Consider the following 10,744-nt stretch of genomic DNA (forward strand, 5'->3'; position numbering starts at 1 on the left):
TAGGGATGGCAGGGTTTGATAAGCGCTTGCGCGCTCAGTGTAGACAAGCGCATCCAACCAACTGGAAATACAGATGTGTATTCTCATATTCTAACCAGGACGTATTCTGTACCAACGACAGCTAGAAACTGAAGAAAAGACGCACTTTGTACAATATTAAGATGGTGGATTTTTCATAACAGTCTTTTGACAAATAATAGGTTGCAGGCTTCAGCTAGGCTAAGTTGATTTGAAACGGCGATTCGGTGAAGAAAGACAATGTGCCTAAGAGCGCTCCATCTGTAAACAACCGACGTTTCCATGCAATGTAAGTACGATTATTCGATATTTATCAAATAGATCTAGCTTATTATCAATGCGGTTGATGCTTAAATGTTCTCAATAATTGTTATATTTGCTGTATCGATGTAGGCTATCCCACTAATTTGCAAGGCGTCCATAGAATGGTTGTAGTGTAAACATTAGGGCGATGTCATTGGCATCAGCTCCTCCAATGTTTGGTAGGCTACGGAATAGGATAGCCCATTGTGGCTGTTCACATTTAAAATACATTCATGTTCGTGCCTAGGTACCGAGACGCAATTGTTTGACAGTGATGCCTCTTTGAAATGTGCTTGGCTACTACCACGAATTTGCTTTTAAATCCCTATAGTGGTCTATATCCATCCAGTGTAGTTAATGTGTGTCTGACTGACAACGTACTAGGTCAGCCTCTATATAGCATCGTGGACAATAACGAATGTAGCCTATAGACACGGAGTAATATTAGCGCTGGGTCAGTGCTTAGTTGAGAGAAGCTGACAGCCTGTGCTCGTTGGCTGCGCCGTGTCTAACGGATTTCTGAAATTCATGTGAAATGTAATGTGTTTCATACCTGTTTAGGTTGTTACAAGCCAAACCGTCTATTTTCACAAGCTACATTTGCTTACACCTATACGGCTATTTTCACAGTCCAACGACTACTGTACAGTCTGTAAGCAAGAGTGAATGTGGCAGTGTAATAGCCCAATATTGCCTCAAGCCAAGCCAGGCTGTGGCTTCCCCCTCAGATTGCATGTCCACACTCAGGCCAGACCACACGACATCTTACAGTAGATTTCCGCTATTCGCAATCCTGCACGTCATCTCTGCTGAGTGGGGTTTCCTACTGACACAACACCACCTGGGCTGTGCTTCAAGCTCGTAGTGAGCTCAGGATATAAGGAACCTTTGGCCCTAATAGCTGGCACATTCCTGACCTGAGGGTTAAGTATCGTTGTAAGTCATGCCTTCACAGGACTCGGCTGTCGGAGATGCACTTTACAATGATTCTCCACGCCCTCACCATAACAAGTGTCAAACCACTCTGATGTTCAGACATGGGTAACTGAGTGGCTGCAGCTGTTGGGGTCAATGTGTGATGTACAGTACTGGTCATTTTTATCTCACCCATAAACCATGCCATGCCCATTTGTCTCTGTGTGTTATTTGTGTGATGGAATGATTCAATTAGCTTTAGTGGTGGTGCTTGTCATGTTCTCCTTATCCAGCGCTGACTGTAGACCGGCAGAGCAGGCAGCCTGAGGCGTTGGGCTTTGGATGATTTGGTTGATTATAATGAATCATTTAACATGGCGTCAACACAGAGTGCAGCATTTACTGGGTATGAGAAATGTGTGTAGGATCCCACTGCTCCTCTTGTTTATTTAAGAACGAAAGGAAGGAGAAAAGCATAAGCCCCTGCCCGCCTACAGTATGCCCCTTCCTGCCTATGCCCCTGCCCCCCTATGCCCCTGCCCACCTGTGCCCCTTCCTGCCTATGCCCCTGCCCGCCTGTGCCCACAGACCCAGCTTCCTATTAGAGTCCTCAGCAATGTTATTGTCTTGGCAGATATTACATGCATTCATGTGAAGTTGTTTTACGGTTTTACCTTCTGAACACGGCAGGGCGTTTTGTTGAGCATGTTGGCTTGTTGTGTATTGGCGGGGGTGAGGGCCATGCATACCTCTCTGCAGCCCAGATCAGCCGTGCAGATGTTTGGGTTTGGAATAGGAACAGCGAGCCGGGCCCAGTCCCCTCCTTTCCTAAAAATTCAGGAAGTCGGCCTGTTGCGCGCCAGGGCAAAGAGGGAATCAAATGTCTACCTCGACAGGGTAAGCAGGACCAGATGCTTGGCCCGGTACAGTACTGGCCCTTCCTCCTCACGCTCGGCCGCCTCACCGGCCTGATTCAGCAGGGGCCTCTGGGGCAGCGCCCCTTCGGGCCCCTCGGGGTCTAACACCACTGGATGATATCACATTCATCATGTTTGACAGATGCATCCATTTACCCGCTCGCTCCCCAGGCCCATAGCCGAGGAGCTCAGCTGACAAAAGAGGGTATTTGCTTATCTTAACTCTGGGAACTGGGAGGAGGCGCTCCTAGCAATTAGAGAAAACAATGGCATTGTGAGAAGGAGGCTATTGTGCCGTCCCACTGTTGTTCTGTTGTCTGATCTGTATGCTGGGATTTCGTCTGGAGGGGATCCCAGTGCAGTGATGCATTTGTGTACACCTGAGATTAACACTAAAGAGATACAATAGAAGGTACAATAGAAAGAGCAGCCACACTTTTCTAAACATTGCCTTGACAGCTTTGCCAATTGTTCTGTAGACTTTGTCTCTTTGCACATTTAATTTGCGCTTCAATACAGGAAAAATAGGTGAATCCAAAACATGATTAATAGGTTGTATTGAACTTCAGCAGGTCAAGTGCATGGGTATGATTTCACACCCATGTTAAATTGATGGTGTCTGTTATTTTATGACTCACAGACACTCTTGTGAAAAGTTACTTAGAAACGGTGTGTGTGTGTGGTGTGTGAAATGCAGTGAGTCAGAGTTAGGAAAGAGTTGCAGGAAACTTGTCATTCCTCTCAGCTGTGCGTCTTAATCAACGAGGAGGACTTCCTTTTTTCCTCAATGGTCGAGCCAGAGGCTGGTGGCTCCAAGTTGAAACGGAGTGTAATTTTCTCGAGCAAGCTGAATGATTGGCTCGCTGTGGCGTAGCGTGAGATCCATGCTGATTGTGTGATGAAAGCGCTGCTCTTTCCGGAGACTTCCAGCACAGGCTCTGAGTGCGTGTGGATGATGACGTTGCCATGGCGTTTCTTAATTTTAGAAGCAACTTCCTATGAATTGACGTCTCAACGGGCACAAGTATAGAAAAGCAGAAGAGACAAAGGAAAACAAAACCTCTACATAAGCAAGAATGGAAAGATGAGTTGAGCAGTTTTCAGTGTGATGATGATGTGTTGCTCCGGGAAATGCAGGCTTAGTTGTCATGTCTCATTTCTTTCTTCAAAGTGATGAACACCCTCGTAGTGCACCGCCCTCATCCTGCTTCCAACCCAGCGCTCCAGCAAACTAAACGGAGTTCACTTGGAAGAATTCATTTATTACACTTATAGAATTCATTTGATCACATGAGGTTTATTCAGAGTCCAATGTTACATTGTCCTGGCACTAGCCCCTCGGGCCAGTACATCAGATTTGTATTGGTCCGTTGTATATATTTGCTGGCCCAGAAAAGTCACTTTTACACAAAACTGTTCATTTATTATATTGTGATGAAACATTACATTGCTCCTTCGTTATTTCAGTAGTCTCACATGCTTAGCTTCAACTAGTTAGAATCACAGGTGAATCACTCGTGATGGTGACTTGTGGAAAAAAAACTTTGGATCAGTGACTGGCCAACCAGCTTGTATGGTCTTGACTTGCCACTGGCCAGCAACAAACATATTTAATCCATATTACTAGTTAATAAAACACCATCAAACACTTGGTATAAGGAAATACAATACAATTAGCAACCACAATAAAGAAGAATATCCCTTCCACAGTTAGCCTTGTGTTCAGGTAGGCTGATGTCAGACTGCTATATTGAAATGAACCGTGAACAGGTAGCCGAACCAGCCGAGCCTTCACAGCTGCTCTGGCCACTGATTAGAGTGAACATGAATATTTCCTCTTGTTTGCGCACAGTTCATCTGCATGGGAGAATTTTTTTTGCCGTGTTTCCATGGTGAGGATTATAATTTTGAGGGGGCAGGGCCTGGTCGACGCAGCAGCGTGCAGTAGGCGTTGGAGAAGCTGCAGACGGGAGATTATCTCTATATATAATCCCAAATCTGTCACGTAACGACAAGGGACACACAAGGGTCCTGATTCAGTTTCCAGCGTCAGTATTTTAAGATGCATTCACATAGCATCAGAGGAACTCTCTGTGGGTAGATCACATTAGTGTGTGTGTGTGTGTGTGTGTGTGTGTGTGTGTGTGTGTGTGTGTGTGTGTGTGCTGTGTGTGTGTGTGTGTGTGTGTGTGTGTGTGTGTGGTGGGCTGAATCAGAATCCTCGTGAGGTGACAGTGACGTGTGTGTAAGAGTGCATGAGAGGCAGCTCACTGTGGCTGGAGAGAGAGAGAGAGAGAGAGAGAGAGAGAGAGATGAACATTGGGAGAGAGGGAGAGAGAGATGAACATTTGGAGAGAGAGAGAGGAACATTGGGAGAGAGAGAGCAAAGTGCATACGCGTGGTTGTGTCTGTGTGTGTATTGATCCTTCTTCCCCTGCTCGATGGCTCTCAGGCCCAGAGTGGCTTTCAGAAAAGCTCCCCTCGGCCCCGCCCCTGGGAGACTTAGAGCCCAGAGGAGGATTAGTGTCTTAGTGTCTTAAGGTCTGGCCTGCACATCACCCCCGTGCCAAGAGGGCCGGCCTGCCCTGGCCAGTCCCACCGTCACAGGATCCTCCTCACGGTCCACTTCCTGTCCCTCCACATGCTCTCTCAGTGCCTGTGGTGCTGTCTGGCGTGAGCACAGCTGTATTTCAAAGTCAGTGTTTCCCATACATTGACTTATTTGTGGCGGCCCACCACAATATCAACATTGACCACCACACAATGATTTTCCTGGTTGTACTAAATTGTGCTTATATCTGGTTAGAATCATAACTGTGCTGCACTAATTTGTTAAAAACTGTTGCATTCAAGTTAATTCTGCAAACCTACCACCACAAATAGAATTCAATTCTGTGGGAAACACTGAAAGTGATGTGTGTCCCAGAGCGATGAGGAGGGGGGGCTAAGATGTCTAGGAGCCGGTCAGGGGGTCAGTTTTCCCTTCTGCTTAAGCCGTTAAGCCTTCGCTGGGAGTCGCGTGACCAGTGGACATGGTGGTGATGATGATGAATCGGCCAGGAGCATCTGCTTTTACGGCTGGCCAGCCCATGTGCATGGAGGAGGAAAGGAGAGAGTGAGAGAGACCTGGAGGGGGGAGGGGAAAGACAGGAGGAGAGAGAGAGAGAGAGGAGCGGAAGAGTGTGGGGGGGAGAGGGTGAGGACAAAGAGGGGAGACTGATGGACCAAACTGTAAGTTTGAAGAAGGGAGCCATACAGGAAGTGCACAGGCACCTGGAAAAGCACTATAGAAATGTAAGGTGTTGTTGTTGTTGTTGTTGTTGTTGTTGTTGTTGTTGTTGTTGTTGTTGTAGAGAGTAATGACAAACACAGAGTATCAGACATTGAGAATATCTGAGGCTGGGACAGGGGGAGGAGAAAGTTAATGGAAGTGAAGTAAGAGGTGGAATAAGAAAGAAACAGAGATAAAGGTGGATACACAGAAAAAGTGATGAACAGAGAGGATAGTCTCTTATGTTTGACGCTTTAAAAGAGTTGAGATGGTGTTGGGCGTTGGTTGGTGCCCACTAACAGAGCAGGGGAGAAGAGAGGAAAGAACAGGGCTGGATTGGAATGGAGTGGAGGGAAAGGAAGGGAAGAGATTGGAATGTTATGGTAGGTAAAGGAATGGAATGGTGTGGAACACTGCAGAGTGGAATAGGTGGGAAAAAAAGCTGAATGGAATAGGATAGATTGGAATGTAAAGGAATGGCGCGGGAAGGAGAGAGGCCTTGTGTGTTGTGGAGGTAGCTGCTTCTCACGGGGCAGACTAGCGCCTGGGTGACATGAACTGAGGGAGGGGGGACAGAAAGCAGAGTTCAGGGGTCACTCAGCTTGCTCTGCTACTGCAGAGAGCCTGTGTCACACACTCAATCACTGAAAACATGCATGCCCATACACACACACACACACACTACACACACACACACACACACACACACACACACACACACTCACACACACACACACACACACACACACACACAAACACACACACACACACACACACACACACACACACACACACACACACACAGGGAGAAGAGAAAGGCAGGGGGCTGACTCATGTGCTGACCGCAAACTCTTCCAGGTCAGCCTCTTCAGGGAAACAGAGTTGTGTTGTGTTACACTGTCTGAGGAACTGATAGCTCCACTCTGCACTGCTAAAGAGTACCTGACCTGTCTGGTGTGTTAGTGTCCTGTTCCTCTTGCTCACGGTTTCGCTCTACCTAGGGGGAGACACTAGGGCCCGCACTAATGAAGCTCCAAAATACTCACCATAGCAGAACTGTATTGAACATACGCAGAGGGGACACAAAATTTTTCTCATAATTTCAAATATGCTTTCATGCTCTGTCGGAGTCCAGGAATGTAACTATTTCCAGATGCCCTCGCTCACTTCAAACTGCTCTCTGCAAAGCTGCGGTGTGCGTGTGAGTGTGTGTGTGTGTGTGTGTCTTTGTGTGTGTTTTTGTTTGTGTTTATGAGAGGCACATAGAAGGGGAGTGTGTGTGAGTCAGTGTGCTGGTGTGTGTTGAAGGAAGAGAGAGATGCATGTTGCAGTATGTGCCACGGTCGCTTTGTGTTTAGGGCTATTTTTATATGGAAACCACAGGAATCTGTTCCGCATGCAAACAAGCCCAAACTCCTCATCCTTTGCTGTGGCTGACACACACACTGCGCTCACAGTGATTGCCCTGCACCAAGCGGCTCAGTACCTGGCTTTCAATATCATCATACACACTTCCACTTTCAGGGACTTTCCATTTTTCATGGAATCACAAAGTTTGTTTTTTATATAACCATTATTACCTCCAAAACCAGTATGCCTTATTCCTCCTGTACTGTTTGTTCACTGTGGAGCAGTAGACGTTGCAGAGTGGAGACTGTTTAGTTTCAGCAAACTTTCCTTAATGAATGTGCAGAGATAAAGTGTGTGTCCCACTCACTCTTAAATGCCTTGACGTGTTCGCACTCTTCTCTCTCCAATGTTCTTGTTCCTCTTCTCCTCTCTCTCTCTCTCTCTCTCTCTGTCAACTTGCTATGCTTGTCTCTGTCTCTGTCCATTTGTCTCTTTGCCTAACTCGTCAGTTCTCTCTCTCTGTCTCTCTCTCCCTCTCTCTCTCTCTTTCTCTCTCTTTCTCTGTCTCTCTATCTTTCTCTCTCTCGCTCTCTCTCTCTCTCTCTGTCTCTTATACTCAATCACTGTCCCCCTCTCACTCCCTGTCTGTCTCCTCTTGTGTCCCTCAGATCTCTCTGTGTCCGGTGATGGGATATGATGGAGGACAAAAGCCCTCGCGTAGCCGACTACTTTGTGGTGGCCGGCCTGACCACCTCCTCAAAGCCCCTGGAGGAGGAGCTTCACCAGCAGGCCGATGAGTCGTGCCACCGCCCCGCCGCCGCGGCCGCTGGCCAGGGCAGGGCCCCCATCACCGACGTGGCGGTGGTCATCCGTTCGCAGGGCGAGGAGGTGCCGCGCGGCTACACCTGTGTGGAGAGCACCCCCTCTGGGCTGCCCGCGGAGCTCAACGCTGGGGCGCTCTTGGGGCCGCAGATCTTCCTGTGCTACCGCAGGGGCAGGGACAAGCCCCCCCTCACAGACCTGGGGTGAGGCAGCAGCAGCTGGGAGCTCATGGAGATGCAGATTTTTACACATAGAATTTGGCGACATGGCATTTCTAACAATAGACACAATCCCCCCCAGGACATATCGCTTAGTCATGGTTTTGTGCATGGGTGGAGGTGGATGTGCATGGCAGGGTTTGAGCTAGGAGAGGGGGCTGGGGAGAAATCACTCCAAAGTGGTCAGCATTTTTTGTTTTTTACTGCGTAGCCCTAAAAAGTTACTGTAATAGAGGAAAGGTCATGGAGACCCCATGTCCATCAGATCTTCTTTATTTACAGTATTAGCCAGTTCGTTTTAAAACATCATCTTGTCTAAGTGTGCATGACACTCCATGTAGAGGTCACTGTCCATCTCAGGAGACTGAATAGGTTGAGAAAGAGATAAATAGTTAATGATGCAATGCTCTGCCTCTGGGTCAAGTGCTGCGCTTTGGGATGGCTGGGATTGTTGGTGTGCATCAGTGTTGAGCGCAAGCCAGGATTGTGTGTGTGTGTGTGTGTGTGTGTGTGTGTGTGTGTGTGTGTGTGTGTGTGTGTGTGTGTGTGTGTGTGTGTTTATTATACTGAGAGGGCCTTGAAGTTGGGCCATGTAAATTTACATGAGGGAGCAGCAGTGTCCTCAGCCTGTGGCCTAATTGGCGTCCAGATGCCTTCCTAGCGGTCTGAATGAGATGCTGAGATGTCACAGTTCTAACAATAAATCATGCGTGGGTGTGTTCCTGTCCTACAGTGTGTGTGTGTGTGTGTGTGTGCGTGTGTGTGTTTGTGTGTGTGTGTTTGTGTGTCTGTGCATGTGTGTGCGTGTGTCTGTGGAGATAGATATAATTTATTGATCTCCAAGGGGATTCTATTTCATCAAACAGTACACATATCAACCAGAGAGGCATAAAATTGTGTGCACGTGTTTGTGCATGTGTTTGTGTGTATGGATGCATGCCTCTGTCTGTGTGTGTGCGCGTGCGTACGTGTGTGTGTGTGTGCGCGTGCGTGTGTGTGTGTGCGTGCGTGCATGTATGTGTGTGTGTGTGTGTGTTATCTGTAAGTGTAAAAGTGTGTGTGAGTTGTCACATGAGGCTGTGTGTGAGAGAGTCATATAGAGGGGGAGTGTGTGTGAGTCAGTGTGTCAGTGTGTCAGTGTGTTGGTGTGTGTTTGAGGAAGAGAGAGATGTATGTTGCAATGTGGGGCGGCACCAAGCGTGCAGTTAAAAAAATCTCACTGCACGCAATTGGATAACACAATACGACCAACGTTTACTGACTGATTCCGGACTTGGACGCAATTTAATAACACTACGACTGTCATCTGTTTAGCTCGCCTTTGGCCTCCCTACAGTGGCGGAACAAGTCAGAGCCGGGCCGGGGACGGGGCACATGACCGGGCCCTTTATTAAACTCATCATAACATTTTACAACATAGGTTACACATGCCCGCAACAGCGGGTCTTACAAGCATCAGCGCCACAGAGAGCAACTATGTAATTTTGAATGACCCCTAATAATAAAACAACAATACGCAGCACTATTTGAAGGGCATACGACGAACCTTGCGCTCCGCGAACTCGTCCACGATGCTCTGTGTAGGCCTATGTCCATTTTCTTTGCTCTCTCATTCTCTATGGACAACATGGCAAGTCCACTCAGTCTCTCCTGTCCCACTGTGCTCCTCAAGTGGTTTTTAATGGTCTTTAACTTGGAGAATGAGCGCTCAGAGGTTGCAACGGTGACGGGAAGAGTCAAAAATAAAATTAGGGCGGTGCAAATCTCACTGAATGCAGAAGTTACTGTTGGGTGGTTGCATTGGCGTAGCGAGGGGGTGGCTTCGGGGGCTCAAGCCCCAAATCTCTTTTTAAAAGCCCCGAATTTTTTTTTGTATGTTTTCAATTTCCAACGATTTTTAATTTAACTTCGCCTCGGTTTCTCTATAAATGTTACAAAATGTAGCCTAGGCCTACTATTACTGAGCAAATATCCCTTACTTTCAAAGCCCAATATTGACAGATAATCTGATTTCCCAATGCCAGAGCCGAGATGTAGCGGTTTACGTCATAAACCTGGCAGGAAAGTTCAGAGCGGCGCAGTCAGTTTAAACAGCAAGCCGGTAAGAAAAACTATTGTCAAGGCATTAGGCAATATAGGCTACTGTACCCCGGAATACAAAACTCACAAAGACTTACTCCAATTAGAAAATAGAAACCAAAATCATGTAAGTGTAAGTGTTCTCTCATTGACGCCTGTAGGAGACAATATCGTCGATCCAATTTTGTAAATTTGCACGTCGTAAAGTTCAATATCAGAGTTAAAATAAAGCCAGTCATACAGCAGAACATTTTATTCAATAGCCTATTTTACACCTACTAAATCATCAAAGTAAATTTCAAAACTTTTCAGCAACCGAGTCATAACTCGTCCTGACTGGGGCAACCTATAAGCCTAATACGTCCCACTCTGATGAAAATGATTGAAAAGAAACCGTTTGCATGATCTTAGCTCCTCCGGCCTTGTGCCGTGGGAGAAGCCCGTCCCACCTTACCTGGAGGTGGGAGAGGGGCGCCCTCGCACCACCCCTCAAGCTCCGCCCCTGCCTCCCTATATTAGATACACCAATGTGATTTGCTCCCCGCGTTACAGGTGGCAAAAGTAACGGGCATCATTACGCATTGCCAGAGTGTCTCGCAGAGACAATTCAAATTGTGCTCTTGCGAGAACTTATTTAGAGAATTTATATGGAAACCACAGGAATCTGTTCCGCATACATACGGACATACAAACACCCACAATGCTTTGGGTGACACACTTCACTCACAGTGATTGTCCTTACCAAGGACTGGCTTTCAATATCATATCTTACTGTATGTCATGACATACATGGCTCTGTACCTGGCTTTTAATATCATACGTTACCATTACATACATGTTATCATACATAC

At 47.1% G+C, this 10,744-nt stretch overlaps 1 protein-coding gene across 1 annotated transcript in view; it reads left to right on the forward strand.

The window, feature by feature from the left end:
- The window catches only part of dennd4a (DENN/MADD domain containing 4A), a 51,322-nt gene continuing 40,578 nt past the window's right edge, over window positions 1-10,744 (forward strand). The window contains 2 exon segments of the mRNA XM_048257230.1: window positions 1-307; window positions 7,443-7,799. Coding sequence (XP_048113187.1) covers window positions 7,468-7,799 — 332 coding nt within the window. The 5' untranslated portion in view covers window positions 1-307; window positions 7,443-7,467.

Source organism: Alosa alosa, chromosome 11 (genome assembly GCF_017589495.1).
Source record: "Alosa alosa isolate M-15738 ecotype Scorff River chromosome 11, AALO_Geno_1.1, whole genome shotgun sequence".
NCBI lineage: Eukaryota > Metazoa > Chordata > Actinopteri > Clupeiformes > Clupeidae > Alosa > Alosa alosa.